Source organism: Tursiops truncatus, chromosome 13, assembly GCF_011762595.2.
Source record: "Tursiops truncatus isolate mTurTru1 chromosome 13, mTurTru1.mat.Y, whole genome shotgun sequence".
Taxonomy (NCBI): Eukaryota; Metazoa; Chordata; class Mammalia; order Artiodactyla; family Delphinidae; genus Tursiops; species Tursiops truncatus.
The window spans coordinates 37,402,157-37,427,237 of record NC_047046.1 but is presented as its reverse complement, the minus strand read 5'-3'; the positions used below and the strand labels follow the sequence as shown (position 1 = coordinate 37,427,237).

Here is a 25,081-nt window from a genome sequence, read left to right as displayed (position 1 = left end):
TCAGCTCCCCTGGGCTCTGGGTCCTTATCTCCATCTCATAGTCGGATGGTCTATCTTCTCTGGGATGTCCCGCCAGCACCCCCAACCTGGTGTGTTTACACTGACCTTGTCATCTCTGCTGTTCACGTCCTCCTCCCGCCATCCCTTATCCCACTGCATCATCACAACCATCTCATCACCATCCTAGTGTGAGTCTTCTCTCTCTTCCTCTCTCCCTCCTGCCCCTCTCTGGCTTTCTGGTAGATTTTTACAGTTACCTCTTAACTGCTCTTCCTACCTCTGATTCCTCTCCATTCATCCCACTCTGCATCTTTCGCCTTCTTTACACGTAACTCTGGTCTCCACCTGCTCCAGAATATTCAGCCCCTTCTTGATCACCTGATGTCAAGGCTTTCATGACCTGGTCTCACATGTGTTTATTCCATCCTCCCCTGCACTTATGCAAATTTCTTCTCTTAGAATTTTCTCTGCCCATATCCATCTGGAGACTTCCTGTTCACCCACCATGTAATCCTTCCAGGTCACTCCAGATGGAAGTTTTTCCTCTTTTATGATTTTTTAGTCCTTGTTTATTCTTCGAGGATCCTTCCCCATCTAGCAGCTAGATTATAGGCCATAGTCATTATCCAGCAAGTGTTTATCAAACCAATGTGCATCACAGCCCAGTGCACTAATGCCAACATTATGGGCCCCAGCAGAGACCAAAAGGGAGAGATTTTGGGGGAACGGTGTCCTGCCTGGTGTCCCTCACCTCATTCCAAGAAGTACAGCTCCACTCAATCTACATATCAGGTCTACCCTGGCTGCCAGTATGGAATCACCAAGGGGAGATGCCTTTCCTGACTCTACTCACACTTCAGAATTGATCTAGTGGTCTTTTATCCACAATCTGATTTTTTTTTTCTGTTTAACTTGATGAGGCTTATTAAACAGCCAAGCCACTTAGTAAAGACACGGAGGGTGGGTTTTCATTGCCAGATCAGTCTCCTTTAAAAAAAATAACTTAGAGGCTTCCCTGGTGGCACAGTGGTTAAGAATCCGCCTGCCAATGCAGGGGACACGGGTTCGATCCCTGGTCTGGGAAGATCCCACATGCCGCAGAGCAAATAAGCCTGTGCACCACAACTACTGAGCCTGAGCTCTAGAGCCTGGTCACCACAACTACTGAAGCCTACGTGCCATAACTACTCAAGCCCGTGCACCCTAGAGCCCATGCGTCGCAACTACTGAGCCCACATGCTGCAACTACTGAAGCCTGCATGCCTAGAGCCCGTGTTCCACAACAGGAGAAGCCACCACCATGAGAAGCCCGTGTACCACAACAAAGAGTAGCCCTTGCTCACCGCAACTAAAGAAAGCCCACGCACAGCAACGAAGACCCAACGCAGCCAAAAATAAATTTTAAGAAATAATATTTAAAAAATAAAAAGGGCTCTCACTCATAAAAAAAATAACTTTGTGTAGTTGAGAAATAGTGTCTTACAGATTATTAGTGGGTAAGGTGGCATGTGTGTTCCTCCACAACAGATGTAGCATTATGGAAGATTCTAGTGGAACAATACTGACAATAGTCCAAAACAAACAAACAAAAATCTAATTTATTTAGAATAAGGGCAAAAATAAAAGTAACTTTTTTTTTTCCCCTCAGCTACTTTTGTTTGGTTTATGTTCTACGTTTAGCCTTAAGAAATCCAAATAATGAGGAAGCTCTGTTGGGAAATTCAAGTGCTTTAGAAATTCTTTGTCCTTATCCTCTTCGTGGATTTACCAATAATCAGTTTCTTGATCACTCACGTCTGGGGTTGGTGCTATACTTGCAAGTTACGGGAAATGAGTTCACTTGCAGCCGTGAAATAGTGCCCATTCTGGGGCCTGTCTCCCTGTTCTGAATGTTCTGACAGACCCGTGACAGGGACTTGTATTTGTTCCAGAACACCCTCCTCTGGTTTCCAACAGAATTCCAAAGACATACAACTCTCTCTTTGCCTCCTCACGTGAATCCAAGACCTCCCTTACCTGGGGTGACAGCTTTTCGTGAATCTTCTTTCTTTCTGGGGTCGGGTAGTTTATCGTATTCAGCTGTTTCCCTCTGAACCGAAGTTGTGCTTGAATGGCCCTACCTTCTCCACATAGAATCGTGGCTTATTTTAAGAACAGCATAAAAACACGGATCCCACAGTCAACACAAAATACCAACAGATGCTAATTTCCAGATCTTGAGAAGGAAGGGAATAAGACACTGGGAGAAGATGCAAGATTTTGCCTTTGATAAAGTCTAAAATCCTACTTGTGATGGATTTCCTAGCTGGATTAGCATAAAAACTGAAATTTTCATATGAAGCACTAACTACATCCATCATAAATAGGTTATCTGTCTCTCTCTTTAAGATAAAGTTTTATATTCATGGCTGTGGATAAACTCCTAGCAAGCACACTATTATCAACGCATGTCTTCATCCCCAGCTGCCCCATCCGCAGAGCTAGAGCAGGAGGCTGGCGCTCTGCTTACAGACGCTGGGCTATGTGAAAACGTATTCTGTGTGTCCCATACCTAGGGGATTCATTCATTCATATACTTGGCTCATTAAGACGGTACTTTGCTCCTTAAGACATAGATATTTGCTAATCATTTCTTTTTAAAAATCACTAAGAGGGCTTCCCTAGTGGCGCAGTGGTTGAAAGTCCGCCTGCCGATGCAGGGGACACGGGTTCGTGCCCCGGTCCAGGAAGATCCCACATGCCCGTGAGCGGCTGTGCCCGTGAGCCATGGCCGCTGAGCCTGTGCGTCCGGAGCCTGTGCTCCGCAACGGGAGAGGCCACCACAGTGAGAGGCCCGCGTACTGCAAAAAAATAAATAAAAAATAAATAAATAAATAAAAATCACTAAGAAAAAGAGCTAAAACCATTTCAGAAGTCAGCACTGGATCCCCCTACAAAGCCGATCGTTAATGCCATGAGTATACCTTCCTCTAGGCCCTGGGATGCTGGTACTGCTTTTGGCATCTAGATGATCCCAGGCTTTTAGGTATTACTTGAATCTTTTATGAGGCAGCTACTGAAGTGAAAATAAAATGAAATAAAATATAAGCCATCCATAGTGCCTTAAAACTGAGAACACTGAGATAAATGATGAGGGAGGTATTTATGAGCTCATGTGATAACAATTTGAATTCAGACTCAAGAAAATGTAACACTACATGTGAGGCAGACATGATGTCTCATACAGAAGAGCAAACTGGAGATTTGCTTCCAAGGCCAAGTGGGTGGCTGGCCTGGGATTCTGAAATGCCAGGATACCTATGTTGCTGATAAAGCCACCAAAGGCTCCAGAAATGCCTGTATATAACCGACACCAGAACTTGGAGCAACCGTGTTTACACTGCCAGCAAAACCTTCTCCCCAGGTTCCCAGGCTCCAGAGCCCAGAGCCTTGAACACACGAATCCCCTAAACAAGCAGCTCCAAAGAGGACAGAAGACTAAATCACTGTGCCATTTCTGCTTTAACAACCAAACTGCAGGCCTTGAGAAGGGCCCAGCCCTGTGTCCTATGCCAGAGATAACTTTCCAATTCGTTTTCCAACAAAACTGCTGGTGCCTAGCAGAAAGTAGAGAAACCACTTTAATTCTTACTGCCATTCAACATCTTGGAGAGACTGTTTTAGAACCACGAGTGGTTGGGTTGGAAGACAGAAGAAAACAGTAATATAATCTGACATATTTTTCTTCTTATTAAAAAAATCTACTTCGCATGCAGTGAAATTAATCAAACATTTATTTAACACCCACATATGAAAAAGTGGTCCTGCTTCACTTAGGTGAAAAGGAATATACAAATTAAAAGGAAATTTAAGAGATATTTTTTGGCAATCATTTTGAAGAAGAATTTGATTCTTGACCTCATGTTCAAGACAGTCAGGCTTCTGGAAAGCCATGGAAGCTCTCTCTCCACAGAGAAGGATACACTTAAACCACTGTTTCTCACCAACTGGCCACGGTCTACATCGATGCCTTTGAGTTGCCTACTCTCAGGGCTCCCCAGACAAGTGGTCTTGTTTGGGGAAGAGTATCAAGAGGGGGTGGGGTCGACAGTGAGAGGAATCGAGGCCTCATGCCTGATCCACTTTGCTCCACGCCCTGTTCTGCTATGTGTGCTGTCCAGCCTTCCCGTGCATCTTTCAAGGTCCAGATCAAATGTCAGTCTCTCACTGAAGCCTTAACTGATAGCTCTCCTGAAGGTAAACTCTCGTGTATTCAACCTCCCCAAACATGCCATCTTTCTCCTGAATCATGTGAGGGCAGCAGGGTACCATGTGGAAGCATGGGTTAAGGGACCAGACAGACCCGAGTTTAGCACTACCTACCACTGACTAGCTGCTTGATCTTGGATTAGTTACGCAGGCTCTCCGTGCCTCAGCCCCCCTCCCTGCAAATGGGGATGCTGACGATTCCTACCTTAAGGAGCTATAACAATGAACAGAGACAACTTATCCAAGTGCTCACTGGCATGACTGGCATGTTGCAGACACTCAATAAAAGTCCATTAGGGACTTCCCTGGTGGCACAGTGGTTTGGAATCCGCCTGCCAATGCAGGGGACACGGGTTCGAGCCCTGGTCCCAGAAGATTCCACATGCCATGGAGCAACTAAGCCTGTGTGCCACAACTACTGAGCCCACATGCCACAACTACTGAAGCCTGCGCGCCTAGAGCCTGTGCTCCGCAACGAGAAGCCACCGCAATGAGAAGCCCGCACACCTCAACGAAGAGTAGCCCCCGCTCGCCACAACTAGAGAAAGCCCGTGCACTGCAACAAAGACCCAACGCAGCCAAAAATAAATAAAATAAAATAATTTATTTAGGGGCTTCCCTGGTGGCGCAGTGGTTGAGAGTCCGCCTGCCGATGCGGGGGACACGGGTTCGTGCCCTGGTCTGGGAGGATCCCACATGCCGCAGAGCGGCTGGGCCCGTGAGCCATGGCCGCTGAGCCTGCGCGTCGGGAGCCTGTGCTCCGCAACGGGAAAGGCCGCAACAGTGAGAGGCCCGCATACCGCAAAAATAATAATAATGATAATAATTTATTTTTAAAAAAAGTGGATTAAAAAAATGAGTGAAAGCCAGGGGTCGGCAGCACCGAGTGTGATTCCTCTCCTGGGCTGGGCACCAGGAAGCCAGCAGTTAAGTAGTTTGGACCCACATGGTACAACTATAGTCCTTGTGCACATGAAGCTGTTGTTTTCCACAGCGATGTACTGGCTGGGGCTCCAGTGGAGGGAAGTCTTGGATAGGAACTGAACAAACTCACTCTTGGGTATGAATATTAGCTAACCCCCTGCCAGGCACTGCACTATTTTATTTACATTATCTCATTAAGTCCTTATAACTCTAAAAGGTAGATGCAGATGGGAAAACCGAGGCACAGAGAGGCTAAGGAAGTTGGTACTCGTATCCAGGGCTATCAGGCTCTAGAGCTTTTGTTCTCACCCACTAAACCTTGTGCTTCTCTCAGAACAGCAGGTGCAGGGAACTGTCTGCTGCACTAGGAGGATGTGACTTACACCTGCATGGCTTGCAGAGAATAGCTCAGGATGTGAGGTGAACTTGCCACCCAAGAGTGTGTGTTATGAGTATGAAGTCCTCCATGTGCCTAATTAGGATAAAAAGCATTACATTATTGGTAACAAAAAAAATAAGGCTTTCTTAAGGTTTGGGGGTTTATGGATGTAGAGATAATTGTTATCAGGATTCAACATATGACTTAATATCTAGTTCCACATTATCATCTGGCTTCAGTGCCATCTAATCAGTCAGCTTCAGCTTTCACTTCCTAATGAGGCAACTGTCTCTTGTGGCTGAAATGTCCCAGAAGCATTAGGGTTCTTGAAGTGCACGTCACCAAGAATTTCCTGGAAAGCATCAGCGTATTCTGAATCTTGCAGAGGCAAACCCAGCATAAGCCAGTGTTAATCCCATCCTGCTCCTTCCTGTTTTATCCCATCTGTCCCTCATCCTCAGGGGTGGGATGTGCGTACAGAGAACGAGGAAAGGCGCTAGAGATGCAGGGGGGGAGGAAACGCTTGCATTTGGAAGTGGGGGTCTTCCCCCAGTCTCTGGTTCTCTTGGAATCGCCGGTGGGCATTCCCGTCCTGGAGGAAGTTGAACACATTGAATAGAAAGGGGGTGGCTTGGCTTGAGAAGTTTCTCAGGTCAACTCACAGAAAGTGCAGGTAATGAGAAGACCAAGGATAAATGTAAATGGGAAAGCATATGAAAAAAAGAAAATACCATTCAGAAACCAAACTCTGAGGCCTTTCAGAGACACTGAGCCAGGAACCTCACCCTAAGAGACATCTCCCACTTAATACGTCTAAACAGACCTCCCTTTCTGCATCTCCTGGTTGGTACTGCCATCCGCCTAGGTGCTCAAGCCAAACACTTAGGGGACACCCATTCCTCCCTTTCCCCTGCCCTCCATGGCTGATGCATCCGTGAGCCTCGTCCACCTGCAGGCAGCAGCCCCTAACCCCGTGTTCAGTTTCTGTCCACAGCACCCCGACTCCTAAGATGTACTGGTGCCTCTTGGCTGCCCCTTTGGGCTTGGGACACTTCGGGGAGGGAAATCCAGTGTCCTGTGCACCAAACGTAGTCAAGATGGGATTGGCACAGACTCCAAACTGCACAGCCCCTCCAGCCCGGGAATTCCTCACCCCGGTGGGCACGGCCTGTTGTCCAGGGAAGGGCAGGGCTGTCCTTGATTCTACCTCCATGATTCCTCCTGACTGAGGAGACCCACTTCTGTCATCTCCACTGCTACCATCCATCCCACGTCACCCATGACTGCTCCACTGCCCCTCACTGGACCCCTGCCTCCAGGCTCACTCCCCCAGAATCTGTTCTCCCCCCAGAGAACATTTATTTTTGTATTTAAAAACGTAAATATTTTTATATTTAAAAACATAAATATTTTTATATTTAAAAATATAAATCAGGTATGTCACCACCTTCCTTAAAACTCCCCTTCACACTTAGAATGAAATCCCATCTCCCTGCCCTCACAGGCTCCCTCGGGATGGCTGGGAGGGGGGCGTGCACTTGCTGTGATTATCAATGGGGTTCGCACCATGGGCTTTGCACTAGACACACTGGGCTCAGATCCTGTTTAGCTACTTATCATTTCTGTAAATTTAAGGAAGTTCCTTAAACCTCTCAATGCCTTAGTTTCCTCATCTATAAACAGGTGATGATTTTCTGAGTACCTGCCATACAGAGTGGGTGTTAGGACTCACCAGGATGGTTCATGAAAAGCCCTCATTCCTCTCACGCTCAGTAGCAGCTGATAAAAATAATCAGAACAATGGAAACATTAACGAAGTTAAAGCTGGGCTCTGAATCTTCAACCATGAGCTTTTCATACCCTTCCTTAGCTGTTAAGCCGCACTGTCTGTAAACTAAATATGTCAGAAGTTTCCTTGTACAAGAGAAGTTAACAATTAAACCCATGGAATAATAAAACTATGAAATTTATAGCTGGAAAATATCCAGAATACCATGATAGGACTGCCTAAGGTATAACAACCTGCCTAAGGTATAACAAGAGACAATGAGAAAGCTCTTATTTTCTGAGGTTGCACGTCTGCTGAGATCTGCCCTCATTCTGAATTTAGGTTGAGGAAGAATAGGGAAAAAAAATAAATCAAGCACTGAAGAACCTTCTGGTCATTTGAAAGCCCACCTCTTTATTCAGAGTATCATTCATACCTACAATACTCTGACGGGCACTGTCCAACCTTTCTAGAGTTGGGGCATGCCTATGGTTCAGGAAACCCATTATAGTCTCAGGCAACACCAATTTTTATAAGGAACATTATATAAAACCAAAATTTGGGCTTCCCTGGTGGCGCAGTGGTTGAGAGTCTGCCTGCCGATGCAGGGGACACGGGTTCGTGCCCCGGTCCGGGAAGATCCCACATGCCACGGAGCGGCTGGGCCCGTGAGCCATGGCCGCTGAGCCTGCACGTCCAGAGCCTGTGCTCCGCAATGGGAGAGGCCACAGCAGTGAGAGGCCCGCGTACCGCAAAAACCAAAATTTATTTTCCTTTAATGAGTACCCATTAGTCTTTGTTTCACCCTCTGGAGCACCTCCGATGTCATTTAAAATCTCCTCCACATGCTGGCCTTTTGAATAGTTGTAAACAGCTGTCTTATTCCCCACTAAGCTGTCTCTCCTACAGGTTAAAGTTCCCAGGTCCTTCAGTCCTTCCTCACAGCACATCGTTTCTAGACCCCATCATCCTGGTCATATTTTTCCAAGCATGATGGTCTGTGAGTGCCCCTGTTGAAAGGGGCTCCCCAACATACGCAGTATCCTCCAGGAGTGGTTTTGCCATGCTGAAGGGAGTAAGATATCACCTCCCTCATTTTGGAAATCATATTTTTATTAATACGGTCAAAGATCACATTAACTTCCCTGGAAGACACATTTAGTTGCTTACAGTCAACTAAAATCCCCACGCTTTTCCTGCACACTTCCTCCAAGCCATGCCCTCCCATCAACACTAGTATTTGGTCTTTTCTATGTACGAGCAGGTCCTATAGGTCTTCCCTATTTATTTCACTTTGTTGGCATCTCTTTACTATGCCAGCCCCTGCAGATCATTTTGGATTATGATTCTATCACCCATTAAACAGTATATACAGTTTCATGTCACACAAGTATTGGATGACCAGGTCATCCACGTCCTCAAGCGAGTCCCTGCAAAGCTGTTGAGCAGGTCCCTGCCATCTGCCACCCAGATATGCCTCCAGGCTCAGAGGGGCTCATGAACTACCACTCTTTATACTCAGTCATTCAATAGTATGGCAGTCACACCCCAGGGTGACTCCCAATGACTCATGCCCTCGTATAATCCCCTTCCCTTAAGTATGGAACCTCTAACTTGCTTCTAACCAATAGAATATGGCAAAGGCGATGGGATGTCACTCCCTTGACTAGGTTACATTATATAAGACTCTGTCTTTGCCAACTAGAGTGAGAGAGACTCCCTTGCTGGCTTTGAAGAAGCTGTAATGTTTTGAGATGGTCACATGGCAAAGGACTGGGGGTGGCCTTTAGGACCTGACAGCCGATCTTCCAGTCCAAGCAGATGAAGTCTGCCAAGAACATGAAGGAGTGTGGAAATGAGTCTTTCCCCAGTCAAGACTCTGATGAAACCACAGCTCCTCGCTGAGACTGCAGCTGGGTGAAACCCTGAGCAAAGGACGCACCTGAGCTGTGCCCAGATTCCTGACCACAGAAACTGTGAGATGAGAAGTGGGTGTTTTAAGCTGCTGAGTTTTTAGTAATTTGCTATGCAGCACAGAAAATGAATACAACCAACAAACCCATCTAACTGGGCTATAAACCAGCACTGAGTGCTCCATCTTGTTCAAGGGTATCACTGCCAAGTGCCTTGGTGAAATCCAGATATGCTATTTTTCATTCTCCTAGTTTAAACAATATACTAACTCTGTTAACGTGAGGAAATAAGATTAGGTTCACCAGGCTTCTTCCTAGTGAATTCATTCTGATGATTATTGCATTCCTGAAAACTCAAAAATTATCCTTTTTATAATCTCTTCTCAAATTTTTCTTGGGCTTGAAGACAAATTCCCCATTCTACACAGTGTGTAGACTCTACCTTTATCCCCTTTTTTTGAAAATCAGGATTACTTTTGCTTATAGCCAGTCTCTTTTTGCCCTAAAATTCTCTTGATTTTAAGCTACGTGAGGGCAAAGACCTTCTGGTCTTCTTTGTACACCCCAGAGTGCCGAGCACAGCATCTTCCACTCAGTACTTTCAACTTAAACCCTGTGAAAATAGTTATGACTGAAAATACTATTAATATATGGTTGCTGCAAATCTTCAGAAGTAGGCTTAATCTAATCCAAAGACTTTCAATTTACAGGGATGATCTGGTTGAGAGCAAAACTCAGATTTTTATGTAAGTCCATTATTCCCCTCCTCTGTGGTGTCAACAGTTACTGTAATGGCCAACCATCCATCTGCTCGTGACACTTAGAAGTAGGAATCTCTTAATGGTAACTCCATGATCTAAAAGAATTAATCTTCCTTCCAAAGGAGTCTGATTTATAACGGCACTGAAATAGCTAGGCACTAAGAAAATCCAAGTTAACCAATCTTTCATCCCACAAATATTTAATGGAACACATTTGAGCACGGTCCACAAATTCTTAGTTATTTCTGCTTCCTTTCAAGAAATGGAGCTTAATTCCCTTCCCCCTTGGGTGTGGGATGGACTTAGTGACTTGTTTCTAAATTAGAGAATGTGGTGGAAGTGATGGTATGTGACTTTTGAGGCTAGGTCATAGAAGGCATCGTGGCTTCCTTCTTTCTGTTTCTCTTGGATCACTTGCTCTGGAGGCAGCCAGCTGCCATGTTGTGAGAACACTCAAGCAATTTCACATGGTGAGGAAACGAGGCCTCCTGCCAACAGCTGACAAGCCAAGAGCCATGTGAATGAGCATCTTGGAGGCAGATCCTCAGCCCCAGTTAAGGCTTCAGAAGACTGCAGCCCTGGCCAATATCTTAACCACAACCTCATGAGAGTTACTAACCATCTAGCTAAGCTAAGCTGCTCCCGAATCCCTGATCCATAGAAACTACGAGATAATACATGCTTATTGTGTTAAATTGCCGAGTTTTAGGGTCACCTGTTCCACAGCCATAGATAACTAATACAAACACAAATTCAGAATTTTCTCTTACCTTGTAGTATTGTAAAATTCTTGATGAGCTGACCATGCTTGGAGTCCACCAGCTTCATTTCTTCCATAATCACTGATAAGTTGGCCACTTCAGTGTCCAACCTCGACCTCATCAAATCTTGTTGCATCCTGAGAGAAACAGAATCCAAACGGATGTTGGCCAGTGTGTTATTCAAGGAGGTCAGATCATCCGTGTGTTTGGTCAGCGTATCCGTGCACGTGGTCCTGACTTCATTCAGGTTGCTGGTCAGTGTCCGTAGGTAGTGGGCCGTGTAGCTAATGTTGCTAATGATGTTCACAATGTCGGTCTCAAAGAGCTGGAAGCGCTCCTCCAGCTGGCTGAACTTGACAGCTGTTCTGTTCTCTGCATCCCTGTGTACATCCTGCAGATCTTTCAGGTTCTGCTCATTGGCTTGGGAGGCCGTAGTGATGTTGTCCATCTGCCCTGCAAAGGAGCTGAGCTGGCTGTTCATGTCCTCCAGGGTGTCATTGTTGGCTTTGGTCAAGGCAGAGTTATTGGCAGCCAGCGTCTGCAGGCTCTGCACTTTCTCCTTCAGCCAATCCGTGTCCTTCTTGGCTTGAAGGAAAACCTGCTGCAGGTTCTGGAAGTCATTCTTGATTCGCTGGATTGCCTGGCTTGTGTCATCCAAAGAGCGCTGCAGATTTGTGATGAGGTTCCTTTGCTGCACCTGGGTCAGGTTCAGGTTGTTGAGGTTCATGATGACCACGTTGTGAGAATACATCTGGCTCTGCAGGTTGCCCTGAAGCACACTCGTGTCTTGCTGCAGATTTGTGACATAGCCGTTATATGCCTGGAGGGTTTTGTTTACAGTGGTGATGAGGAAGGAGTTATTCTCCAAAGTTTCTTTCAGTTGACTCTGCTGGTCCACCAGCGCATCCCCGCTCACCTGTAACTTCTCCAGCGTATCTCTGTTCTTGCTAGTCTTTTCTGTAATCTCACGAAGTTGCTGACGCAGATCCAGAATGTCTGACCTGAAGGTGGAGAGTTCTGAGTTGGTGCTGAGAGCTTTCTTCCCAGTTTGGTCCCCTGGAATAAGACACGTGTGTTACTCAGATTGGTGGGATGGAGAAGTGTTCAGGTGAGGTCACAGATCCCAGAGACCTAACTGGGATGTGCTCTATTTCATACATAAAATTTGTGGGATATGCAGACTGCACTGCAGTAGTAAAATCCATCTCTCTGTTAAAACTGGGTCCTCAGAAATTGGAAAGGCTACTGAGTACTAGGACAGACTAACTTGGGTGAACACTTATCTCAAAGGAGGGGGAATTTTCCTGATTCTAGAGCACTGGGAAGGACGTCAAGAAGGCAATAACCTTCTGTTTAATTCATCAAAATTCCTTTTTAAAAAATTGAAAAAAATCACAGGATAAGAATAGGCTGGTATCTTTTATTTTTTTAATTAATCTCTACAATTTTTTATGAAGTTTAAAATATTTCAAATAGGAATTTACTGAGTATTTCATAAAAGAGCTTTTAATAAAGGGTATTTGTGGTTCTTTTTGATCAGGATTGGTCTTCAGGTTTTATGTGGCACACAATAGTGTTTTCTGGGGAGCGGAATTCAACTCCAAAATTGGTCCTTAACTTTAAAATTTTAAAGTCTTTGAATTAAATCATGAGGAAAGATTCAACACACAACATGAAAGTTTAAAGTCTTTCTGGGTGAATGTGAATTTAGAGCCATGTCATTCTAAAAAGCTGTGGTCATTTACATAGAGTTGAGTTAGGGGATTCAACTTAATAGTTTACTCTCATTGCAGATTACCTAATTTTTTCAGGTCGCTTTCCACTGCTGTGAGCTTGTCATCATAGGTTTGGCGAGATGTCTCCATGCCACCTGTAACACTGTCCATTTTCTCTACAACTAAGATTTGGAAATCAATGGATTAATACACACACCTGCCCATATTTTATCTTTCAGTTTCAACAAGAGAGCATTTCATTACAGAATAAAGGAAACAGAGTGAAAGAAAAAGAGTATAAAAGAAATCAAATATAGGGAAAAAGCCATTCTTTTAGAAAAATAAGTAACGTACTTGTCATAAACCCTGGTGGTAGTTTACTTGGTTGAGAACTGTATGTTCTTAAAAGCTGTTCTCAGGATTCTGTATTGGCTTGGAGATTTTAGAAATTGTATGGAACTCATTAAATATTTTTTTGTATTATAGAAATCCTCAATCTGTGTTATTTTTTATATTAACTTCCATAGGTGGAGGCATAACACAATATTTTGTCACTTATCAGACTCCCTACCATTCTTGGTAGGTATAACTCGATTATATGGAAGGAGATTCCATGGCAAAGAAAATCTAGCTCAAGTCTATACATAAAGTTGTTGTAAAAGGGATGCAAAGTCAAGGGTGTTTGCTACTCTCTGTCATGAGTTCATCACTGAGGCCTGAAAATCTGCTTCTCCGTAGTGACAAGTGAATCTTCATCGGTTCCCAAGAAGATGCCTAAGTGGGTTTCCAAATAATAATTGACTAAGAAGACTTTTTTCCCAGCATTTTCCTGATTGTACATGATAGGGAAAGTTAGTGATGCAGTGTTAAAGCCACTGTCATTATTCGTTCTCAGAAGGCAGTAATTGTCCATGGTTATGAATTTAAATGTACCATTCTAAAATGTCTGGGAATTGTCTCCTAAGGCAAAAGAAACAACAGCAAAAATAAACAAATGGGACCTAATTAAACTTAAAAGCTTTAGCACAGCAAAGGAAACCAGTGACAAAATGAAAAGACAACATACTGAATGAGAGAAAATATTTGGAAATGATATGACCCATAGGGGTTAATATCCAAAATATATAAACAGCTCATGCAGCTCAATATCAATAAAACAAACATGCCAATTAAAAAACGGGCAGATTGGGCTTCCCTGGTGGCGCAGTGGTTGAGAGTCCGCCTGCTGATGCAGGGGACACGGGTTCACGCCCCGGTCCGGGAAGATCCCACATGCCACGGAGTGGCTGGGCCCGTGAGCCATGGCCGCTGAGCGTGCGCGTCTGGAGCCTGTGCTCCGCAACAGGAGAGGCCACAACAGTGAGAGGCCCGTGTACTGCAAAAAAAAATAATAATAATAAATTTAAAAAAAAAACGGGTAGATTTATTATATAAACACCAAACTTACTTAATTATACTTTATTGTAATTTAAAATAGAGAATGAATATGTAACATATATGTATACACACACACATATATATATATCTTTTTTTAAATTGATTTATGGCATCCTCGATGCCTCCCTGAATTCCAAAGTTGCAGTGTCAGACTCACTTTTATCTATTTCCTTCTCTTTATACCAGCCTTCATCTTTCGTATTATTGGAATAAAAATATCCAGGTCACTAAACTCTAGTCTATAAAGAAGAAAACTCTTACTCTCCCTAACAGTGATCCATCCTATGTCATAATCTCTTTCATCTTCTACCTTCTCTAATATTGTACCTATTCATATAAATGAAAACCTGATTCCTTCCCAATAACACCACTTCCCTGGAGGTCCTCCCTAGTGGGCACTGTAGGTATTGACATAATTGTTTACCTCTGGCACATCTTGATCCTTATCTTTGAAATATCTTTTAACCCTTTCCTCCTTTTGAAATCAGCATCACCCAATTTTACTCTACTTTTCTTTGAGGCTATAAACAACAGAACTTCAAGACATGGTGTACCTTCTCTCTGATTTCAGCATCTTTTTCTTCTCATCCTTTCAATGCAACATTTCTTGAGACTTCAGTGTTTCCCTATTCATCTGGAATGGACGCATTTCAACAACTGTCTCTTGTTCCTTACAACTCAAGCCATGTCATTGTAACTCATCTTCCAGGAGATCCCCACCACCACCAAAAAAAATCCAACCAACCAATCAAACAAAAAAAAAAACCAGGCAGAAGATCTGAACAGACATTTTTCCAAAGAAGATATGCAGATGGCCAACAGGTATGTGAAAAAAATGCTCAACATCGTTAATCATCAGAGAAATGCAAATCAAAACCACAATGAGATATCCCCTTGATATCTCATATCTCATTTACACCTTGACAGGTGTAAACCTGTCAGAATGGCTATCCTCAAAGTCTACAAATAACAAATGTTGGCAAGGATATGGAGAAAAGGGAACCCTACTACACTCTTGGTGAAAGTGCAAATTGGTGCAGCTACTATGAAAAACAGTAACGAGGTTCCTCAAAACACTAAAAACAGAACTACCATGTGTCCAGTGATTCCACTGCTGGGTATATATATGAAGAAAATGAAAACACTAATTCGAAAAGATACATGCATCCCAATGTTCACAACAGCATTATTTTACAATAGCCAAGATATGGAATCAACCTAAGTGACCAACAACAAAAGACTGGCTAAAGAAGATGTGGTATGTGTGTGTATATATATATATCTATCTCTCTCTATATATATACATATATATACAATGGAATATGACTCATCCATAAAAAAAGAATGAAATTCTGCTATTTGCAACAACATGGAGGGACCCGAGGGCTATCGTGTTTAGTGAAATAAGTCAGACAGAGAAAGACAAATACTGTATATCACCTATATGTGGAATCTAAAAAAATAAAACAAACGAATATATATATACAAAACAGAAACAGACTCACAGGTATAGAGAACTAATGTTTACCAGTGGGGAGACGGGAGGGGAGAGGGGCAAGATAGGGATTAAGAGATACAAACTATGTATAAAGTAAATAAGTAACAAGGATATGTTGTACAGCACAGGGAAATACAGCCATTATTTTGTAATAACTTTAAAAGGAGTATAACCTATAAAAAAATTGAGTCACTATGTTGTACACCTGAAAATCAACTATACTTCAATAAAAAAATAAAGATAGAAAAAAATAAAGTGTACTAAGTGAAAAAATAAAAATAAAAAATAAATGTCAAATAAGAGTATATCCCTCCAGAAGTAACTCGTGTGAGATCCAACCTCTAGCAGCTTGGGATCAAGTCTGACTGTCCCTCTTGGTATTGATAGCTTTTTAAAAAATAATGACTAATTTTTTAAGCATGAATATGTTTTATATACTACTTATCAGCCAATGGACCCAGTCTATTTTATTCAGCAAGCGTTCCACCCACGTGGGACTGCATGAGAAGATTCTCCAGGCTCCCATCAGGAAGCAGAAGTATGTTCCCACGCGTGGAGAAGCTGGAGAAGCTCGTCGTGCTCTATCTCAAGCTTCTATATAGTCTGATCATAATGAAATATGTGCTTTGCACCAAACGCTCTTTCTCCCCCAAGCCTTTCCATGCATGCTTCTCCCCACCTAGAATGTTCTTCCTGGCCTCTTCCCCAAGCTAAGCCCTCCTTGCTCTTCAAGACTCAGCTGGTCACGTCCTGTGGGAAATCTTTGCTGAAGTTTATGTTGCAGGGGTCTCTCTCCCGATTATAGGACTCTCGTCACTGTGTTGTCATGGTTTCTCTACTCTAGGACCCTTTAGGGCAGGACAATCTGTGTTGGTTTTATCTCCAGCTCTTAGCTCAGTGTGTGGCGCGTAGTAGGTATTCATCACATACTTATTCATTACACCGTTTATTTAAATAAATGAGAATCTGCCTGCTGGCTGCTGAGGCCTGTGGAAAAAATCGACTGAGCTAGAGGTTATGCAAACAAACGTATAAACCAACCAATGCAGGGAGGCCTCGACACTGGCAATGAGTATGGCATTTAGTTGAATAATTATCGTTTTTTTAAGATGACTATATAAACACAGAGGTATAGTTACAATAATCTGAGGGTTGTCTGATGCGCATGCACATTCCTAAATCCCTGGAAAATGGGAAGAACAAAATGTTTCATCTACATTTTAGCAAAGCTACCCTTTAAAAAAAAAAAAACAACGAATGTTTACAAGTTTAGGTTCAGTTTTGATCCTCAAATCAAACACATGCCTCAGTCTGTCCTCAAACCACATACAGGATCTTAAGTCCTGACCTTTTTTCCTGGAAGCCAAAGAAACCTCTGAATATGCTGACAGGCAGTCATTTTCTACCCTCTCTAATTTTTCTTCCATTTTACTTTTTAAAAACACAGAACTGTCATAGACAGCTAATTCAGGTTTGTATAGAGTAAAAGGAATAAATACGTTCATGAAAAAAACCCAAAAACCTGTTAGGTTTCTCCTTGGTGCTAGGAAACTCTTTGCCCCGCCCACAAGGATTATGAATTGGTTACATGCACCACTGCCTGTGTGTCTGTGTTTAAAAACACAGGATCTGGGTATAAAGCTGCAAACTTGAGGGCTGCAAAACTGGCAGCTTGCTAACTGCTTTAAAATACTAGACTGATGGGGATCCAGAAGTAACACTTGCTGTAATAGCACATAGCATTTTCGCTGTTTTTTTTTTACTCTTAACTCATTAGCACAAATTCTCTGGAAAATAGTGGCAGACCATCCTCTCTGACCCTGGAAACTCCCCATCTTTGGAGGGAGACCTCAGTTTGTAGATTGTTCTCATATGAGGAAAACAAACATGAAACACAGAAGGGTCACGAGCAGTCTGTTTTTTCACAGGCTCCCCTTTATTGGAAAGTGTTTCTTGACAGATTTTTTCTTCAAAGTATCATTGCTTTAGGTGTCATATCTGAAGTGTTGCCCTTCTTTAAGTACCCAAAACTCAATTCTCTAGGATCATCTGACAATAATACCTTTTCTATAAAAGCATGTTGGTATCATGCCTTGGCCTGGGCCACTAACCTCCTTCTCCCTCGTCTGGATTCCACCGTCCTTTAAGGTCTACTCCGAATCTCACCAGCCCATCGTGCTAAGCCTTGCCTGATGATCTGATTCCACACCAATGGACCCTTTATCTGAATGGCAATAAAAACAGCCTCTGTGGATTGCCTGCTCTTTGCAAGGTGCACTGCATCATCACTGCAGTTAATCCTTATGACTGCTGTTATACAGATGAAAAAAAATTGAGGCTCAGAGATGTTCAGTAACTTGTCCAGAGTGACAAAGCTTATTATTTTTAATTTTGGGGGGGGTAAAAATCTACACTTTACTTTTTTAATTTTAAAATGTTTATTATTTTTTTGGCCACACGGCATGCAGGATCTTAGTTCCCTGACCAGGGATTGAACCCACGCCCCCTGCAGTGTAAGTGCGGGGTCTTAAACATTGGACCACCAGGGAAGTCCCTCACACAGCTTATAAGTGACTAAGTGGGATACCAGGCCAGGAGATCTAACTCTAAAATCCATGCTTGCTCTATAATTCCACATTGCCTTTCATGCAGTATTTCTTTTTCCTAAATATGGTTTCTTCCAAGAAAAGTCCCTTCAGGGGAAGGACTATGTCTTCTTTATCTTCCCTTTACAGTCATCAACCTCAGATGTTTACCAAGTATCTGCCAGGTTTGTGGCCCAGAGCTGGACATGAAGGATCCAAGAGACGTAGCTCATGGCCCAGGCCTTGGGGACAGGGAACAAGAGCAGAGCACAGAGCTCCTGCCGGGTGCTCACGAGGGTCTGTACCAGCCTGACTGTGGTCCTGAGAAACACGCCCCCTGCTGGTACCTGGGACTTCCCAGTAATACCAGTTATGCTCCTTCGTGATGTAATAAAGACATTTCTACCTTGAACACTATTTCATATTTCATTACAAAAATACAGAAGATCTGGTTATAGGGTGTTATCGTGGATTCTGACAACAGCTACACAGTGTGATCTGATGCACATCTGAAAGCCTACTTATCCAGCTGCAACTGCCACCTTGGCAGAGCCGAGCAGCAAGGCAGACATTTATGACTAGGAATGTTGCATCAGAGGAGGTTCTTACTGAAAAAGATTCAGATGTCTGTCTTTCATCTTCATCCTAATTCCCTTAAGGTAGATGCCTGCTGGGCAGGACCACAGACTAGGATTTTCCTGTTCAGGGAATGTTCTGGAGGAAAAATGACCCACTGAATTTAGGAGGTGGCTTCTGTCATGGAAGCTTCACTGACCGATGATAAAGAGTCCAGGACAGAGGGTGCACCAAGCTGTAACTGTCTGAGAATGTGCTTTCTGTAAAGTGGCTGACATGCCTCATTGTCACAGCCAGTGTACTGACCTGTCTGGGTGACTCAGCAATCCTCTGACTTGATCAGCAAATTCTCTGGAAGGAGCTTAAGTTACATCCTAACTGTAGCTGCATAAGTGACATAAAAGGAGAAGTAAAGAACAGTTTTGAGGAAAATACCATGGAATTGCCTTTGCAAACTCTGATAAAGGAGTTTCTATTTCACTTCCTTCCAACTTCTCCTCCAGAGAAACCTCTTTTTCACTGAATATTCTTTTTTGTTTCTTTCTTCCCTTTTTTTTTTTTTTTTTTAAGTGGAGCGAGTTCCTCCAGACTTCAAAGGGAGATGTGTGAAGGGAGAACTTATCTTTCTGCCTCTTACCATGTTGGGTCACCAGAATCTTATCAGCAAGAAAGAGGAATCACTGTTCAAGTAAAGGGAAAACACATCTGGAAAATATCAGCATTTTAGCTCATTAAGGCTGTGTTTAAAGACAAAAATTGCATGTTGTGTTACCTTATTTTTGTCATTAGAAGCCTGAGGGATGGGGACCCTGAAGGAGGAAAAGAGGGGACTCCAACTTGTCTCACTCCCTCAATCTCTTTGCCCTTCATCCTGGCGAGATACACCCCAGAGCAGGCCAAGTAATCTTCAGGATTTTAAGCTTCTAGGTAGGGCCTTGAGTCGCAGCAATTGGCTTAGAGGTCCCTGGGCATTGATTGACTGCCTTTATAGAAGTCGGCCCTAATCTACAATTCAACCATCCAATTATCCATCCATCTTCTCATTAATTCATTTAGTAAACTTTATTGGGTAACTATTACGTACTATGAGCCAGATGCTAGTGGGAGATATGATAAATAAAAGAGAGTCTCTTGTCTTCGTGGAGCTTACAGTTTGGGTGGTGAGACAGACCCATTGGCCATAACGATATAGTGCGACAGGGGCTAAGAGTAAAAAAGGATGCCATGGGGACCAGCAGGAGGGCACCCAGCTCAGCTTTCAGGGGCTTCTTGCGGTACATGTGTCTGAGGGAGACATGAAGGGAAAGAAGAGAAAGTCATACAGAGAAAGGTGGAGAACAGGGAAAAGGTGTTCCGGGTGAATGGACCAGCCCACACAAATATGCCAGAGCCGAGAAGGGCTTTCTACTGTCATAAAAATGGAGGAAATATCTGTACTTTAAAAATAAACAAAGCCCCCTATTTTGTATCTTTCTGTATAATTCTTAAGGCATAAAGATCCTAGACCATATCTTTTTGCAGAGGTAAAAATGCCAAAATACCATACAGAGCTATTTCTTCAAACCTTTCTCATCTCTGTTTACTTTCATATCACATAGTGCTGAGCCCTAAAGATACCTATTAAATGACTGTTTGATTTCAAGCATCTCCTTTATCTGAGTTCACTAGGAAAAGTTGTCAAGTGAGTAATGACCTAAATGACCCAGTGAAAGAAGACAACCAGGCTGAACTACCTGGGACATAAAACACCTTCCTTTTCCCCACTAAGTTCCCTCCCCCGCCTCCCTCTGTCCAGCCCCGCCATGATTTAATAGCCTTTCTTAACACTTGCTCTGTTAATCCTAGGTTAGATTAACTCATCGCAAATGGATAGAATGACCTGGTAATTTTCCAAACTTCCATTGCCCAAGTTCATCAGTCAGCCCACTTGCAGGATGCACACAATTTTCCATGGAAATAGCCTTAAAAGTGGACTTAACAAGCCCTGACTATACTGAGTATTTTTTAACATGTTTTGCCATTCTCATAGCTAGAGCTGTAAAAACGCAGTTATGAAGAAGCAAAGAACAGAGAGATTCAGCCACTCGCTACTGGGACCAACCTTAGGACAGGTGGCTCAGTTACATCATCTTTGCTCATCGCCATCACCTTGAAGAGTGGCATCACTATTGCCATTTTACAGATAAGAAATCAGAAACACCAAGGGGTTATGATTCATTCCCAGGTTACACAGCCATGCAGAGGATTTAGCGTGATGCCCGGCACGCCAGCGAGCACTTAATAAACATTCACGATTGCATTACAAATGGTGGACTCAAGAACTGGACCGGGACCGTCTGGCTCCAAAGCCCATTCTTATTCCAGTACATTGTTTTCTCAGGAAACCGATAAACGCTGGGAGAGCAGTGGGAGGAGTTACAAGCTGGAGGGAATTCACCTTGCATCCTTCTGTCCCCAGGTCAAGTCTATGGGGCAAGGAACAGAGAAGGGAACATGTGGGAATTCTCCACTGTTAATCTATCAGCGCCGAGGGAAGGCAGAGCGAAGATCAACAGACCCCATGTCTGCCTCTTGCTGAAACCAGACATCACATCTATCTCGCATGTCTCTGTGAGGCTTCCATGGCTGTTTTCTTTTCTTTTTTTTTTAGATAAATAAATAAATAAATAAATAAACTTATTTAGGGCTGTGTTGGGTCTTCGTTGCTGCACACAGGCTTTCTCTAGTTGCAGCGGGCTTGCGGTGCACGGGCTCCTCACAGGCTCTAGAGCGCAGGCTCAGTAGTTGTGGCACACGGGTTTAGTTGCTCCACAGCATGTGGGATCTTCCCGGACCAGGTCTCGAACCTGTGTCCCCTGCATTGGCAGGCGTATTCTTAACCACTGCGCCACCAGGAAAGTCCCCCATGGCTGTTTCCTATAAAAGGGTTTATGTAGTTTGTGATTCTGAATCAGGGCGCCTTCTACCTGCGGTGTCTGGAATGGGGGGTGGGGGGGGACCAACCCACTTTGCAGATCTGGAGGATTCAGGCAAAAATCCTCCACTGACCTTAAACCAGACATGTTGAAAGAATGCCTGATGTGCCATAAGGTACCGTTGAGGTGATGGTGCCGCCTCTGTGTTTAATTTCTACAGGGTGGTATTTTTATGGGGTTATATAAACAGTGACCACAGTAAAGGTGCTGAAGAGAAACAAAAGGGAATTGATTGGCCAGTTCCTAGGTGAAGTAAGTCGTATCTCTTGGAGGTCTTATCCTCTGTCAATACAGTTTTCCCATGTGCTGACTCCAGGGTTTTCGTGGGGCCTCTTAGAGATAAGATGGAAGAAGATAGAGGAAGAGGGAGTATTTGGAAATAAGTAGGAAAAAGCAACAAAGAGGAAAAAAATTTATAACTCATAGAGGACCATGATTATGGTTGAAATGACTCGAAAGGAATTGCTACTTCTCTCCTTTCAGGTCCCACAGCTACAAGAAGCTCAAGACACAAAGATGGAGCTTAAGATGTTTAAGTTTTGTTGGCAAGAGTTATATTAATGAAATACTTCACACTTGCCAATGTCCTTGTTTTTTCAGGCTTAAATTAATGAAAGAAAACTTGCTGTTTGGAAGGAAAAAGGAAAGAGTACTTACCTTTGTATCCCAAAATGGCTACTGTGATTGTTAACAAGGCACACAAAATGTATAACAATATGATAGAAAACTTCAGTGCCCAGTTATTTTTACATTTGGTACATTGTGTTCCTTCCTGAATACCTGTAAGAAAAGTCAAATCTTAATAATAGTAACCAAAAACACATTTCAAAAGTATCTTTTTGCATTTTGGTTCAAATACCATAACTAAGAATGTAGTTTTTACACATGCCCTCTTATAGGATGAGTGGTATTTTAAAATTAAACATACTTGAACAACACAAGCACTTTAAATCTCGCCATTATATTATTATAAACGTATTTAATGACTTGAAAATAGAGAACTTTGTCTCATAGAACAGTTTCAAGATCACATTCCATTATGATAATTATAATTTCAATAAAGATCTCTACATGACAAGAGATTTAAAACACCCAAATCTACTTGTGTCAGCCATTATTGGACCTACAGTAATTCAGACACAACCAGCAACAACAACAAAAAAATTGTGACTGGGGCTTCCCTGGTGGCGCAGTGATTGAGAGTCTGCCTGCCAATGCAGGGGACACGGGTTCGTGCCCCAGTCCGGGAAGATCCCACATGCCACGGAGCGGCTGGGCCTGTGAGCCATGGCCGCTGAGCCTGTGCGTCCAGAGCCTGTGCTCCGCAACGGGAGAGAGCACAACAGTGAGAGAACCACGCACAGCAAAAAAAAAAAAAAAAAATTGTGACTTGTCCCTTGATGTTTGTTTCATTGGTGTGCTCGAGCTAGTTCCTACTGGCTTGCAAGAGTCAATTGTCAAATTTGTAGGAATTTTGGGAACCGGTTGTTAAACAGTTGGCAGCTTGAAATCAACCCTGGAGGAGTATTTACACCATGGAAATTGGCAAACACTACAAATGATGCCCTCCCACACCCTCAATTGCTTTACCAGCATGCCCCTAGCTATACTGTACTATAACCTATAGCAGAAAATATAGGTAATTTTATGATTAAAATGCTCCATATATAACCATCTTTGTACATTACATATATACAGAAAACAGACACTGACCCTTATTTAAGTTATCACAGTGATTTAAATAACAACTAGGGAACAACCAGAAAAACCAGACATTTTTGATGAGAGGAGGTAAATTTTTAGTGCTCACAGCTGAACTTTTTGAGAAACATTCTAGTCTAAGTGGTAAACCACCAACACTTCTGCAAGTGACTTCAGAAACTAACCCATTAAAAAGGAACTTGCCATCGGACTGATGAGAAACACAGAAGACATAGACTCTTGACATTTTAATGTGAAAATCACATTGTAAGGAGTATCGCGAGAGTCTTCCTTTCCCTATGTGTGTCTTACTAATAGCGTCTCCCAGGAGCAATAGCATATAAAGGACTGATCTTCTATGATTGTGCTCAATAACTTTTGATGGGTAAATTGTGAAGATTAAGCCACAGCTGAAGTTTCTCTCCTTTGGTTTGTAATTTTACGCATTGTGCCCTTCTTCGGTGAAAAGAGTTCTTCAGCTGTGTTTAATGCAAAATGATGAGAAAAACAGCATAGAACAATGACTCAAATTAAGTTTCAGGGTTTAACCAATCTCTCCAGTGTTCTGGGCTATACACCCAAGGAGAGGGGGCTCAATCTGTCTGTTCCATGACTTAGAGCAATGATTCTCAAACTCCACGGTGCACTGGATTCACTCGAAAGGCTTGTTGAAACACAGCCTTTCTAATTCAGGAAGTCTGAGAAGGCACCTGAGAATCTGGATTTCTAACAAGTTCCCAGGGGCTGTGATGCTGCTGGTCTGGCCGCCATGCTTTAGAACAGTGCTTCTCAAACCGTCAAGTGCTTACAAATCACATTTTTGAAATGCAGATCCTGATTCAGCAGGTCTGAAGCAGGAGCTAAAATTCTGTATTTCTAAAAAGGTCCAGGAGATGCTTCGTTGGAGGAACACATTTTGAGGTTTGTTTTAGAAGATGGTCATATGCTGGATCAACCTTGGTTAGCCAATTCCTTGAAGGTAAAGCTGTAAAGTCAGACTTACTGATCAAACAGACCTAGAGTTAATCAGCTTCGCAGCATCGCAGTTTTCTCATTTCTTTGACTCCTTTTCCTTTCCATCCTCCTCCTTCCACTGCCACCTGGATGTTTCAGTGCCATCGCTCGTGTCCAAAACTGACCTTGGTACTAGCCCTGCCAAGCCAGATCTCCAGCTTTCACCCAACTTTTTTATTTCCATCCAACCTAAATACTCCTACCATCCCAATCCCCCAGGTGGTCAAACTCAGACACCTTGAAGTCTTCTCTTATACTTATTCTCTAACTCAACAGGTCATCAGACCCTGCTAATCTTCCTGCGGATATTTTTGTCATGATCATCTCATCCACAGTTTACTGATGTTCGCTTACTGCCTACACTGTGTCAGACTCTAACATAGGTACTTTACATCACCTTTAATTCATATAATAATGCTTCAAGATGGCATGGTAGTGAGAGCTGAAATGACATCCCATAGACATCAGAGCCAGGATTCGAACCTGGGCCTGTCTGACTCCAAACGCCATGAACTCTCCCCTACGCCACGGTGCCTCTCTGGTCAAGCTTTCCTATCCATTTCCACTGCCACCATCCTAGTGTGAGATCTTCTGATCTCAGTGGAAGATTCCTCTTCCATTCCCACTGGAATCCAGCCTCACCCTGTAACAAAATACTGCTGACCTCATGATGATGCCAAAAAGAAAAAAACAAAAACAAAGAAAACTTTCAATCGTTCACCCTTAACTAAAGGATGCGTGCGTGCACGCACACGCACGCACACACACGCGCGCGCGCACACACACACACACACACACACACCTGCTCGTAAGCTCTCTATAATCT

At 43.2% G+C, this 25,081-nt stretch overlaps 1 protein-coding gene and 1 long non-coding RNA gene across 4 annotated transcripts in view; one reads left to right on the top strand and one right to left on the bottom strand.

Annotated features, from left to right (window-relative positions):
• Positions 1 to 21,483, top strand: part of LOC117307688 (uncharacterized) — a 73,932-nt gene extending 52,449 nt beyond the window's left edge. The window contains exon 4 of the long non-coding RNA XR_004521545.2: positions 21,024 to 21,483. This is a non-coding gene — a long non-coding RNA (uncharacterized lncRNA). The remainder of the gene's footprint in view (positions 1 to 21,023) is intronic.
• Positions 1 to 25,081, bottom strand: part of COLEC12 (collectin subfamily member 12) — a 187,466-nt gene that overhangs the window by 21,079 nt on the left and 141,306 nt on the right. For all 3 annotated transcript variants that reach the window (XM_073790568.1, XM_033837605.2, XM_073790569.1), the window contains 3 exons: positions 22,198 to 22,320; positions 12,553 to 12,651; positions 10,764 to 11,810 (listed from right to left, as the gene is read on the bottom strand). In XM_073790568.1, the coding sequence (XP_073646669.1) occupies positions 10,764 to 11,810; positions 12,553 to 12,651; positions 22,198 to 22,320 (1,269 nt within the window). The remainder of the gene's footprint in view (positions 1 to 10,763; positions 11,811 to 12,552; positions 12,652 to 22,197; positions 22,321 to 25,081) is intronic.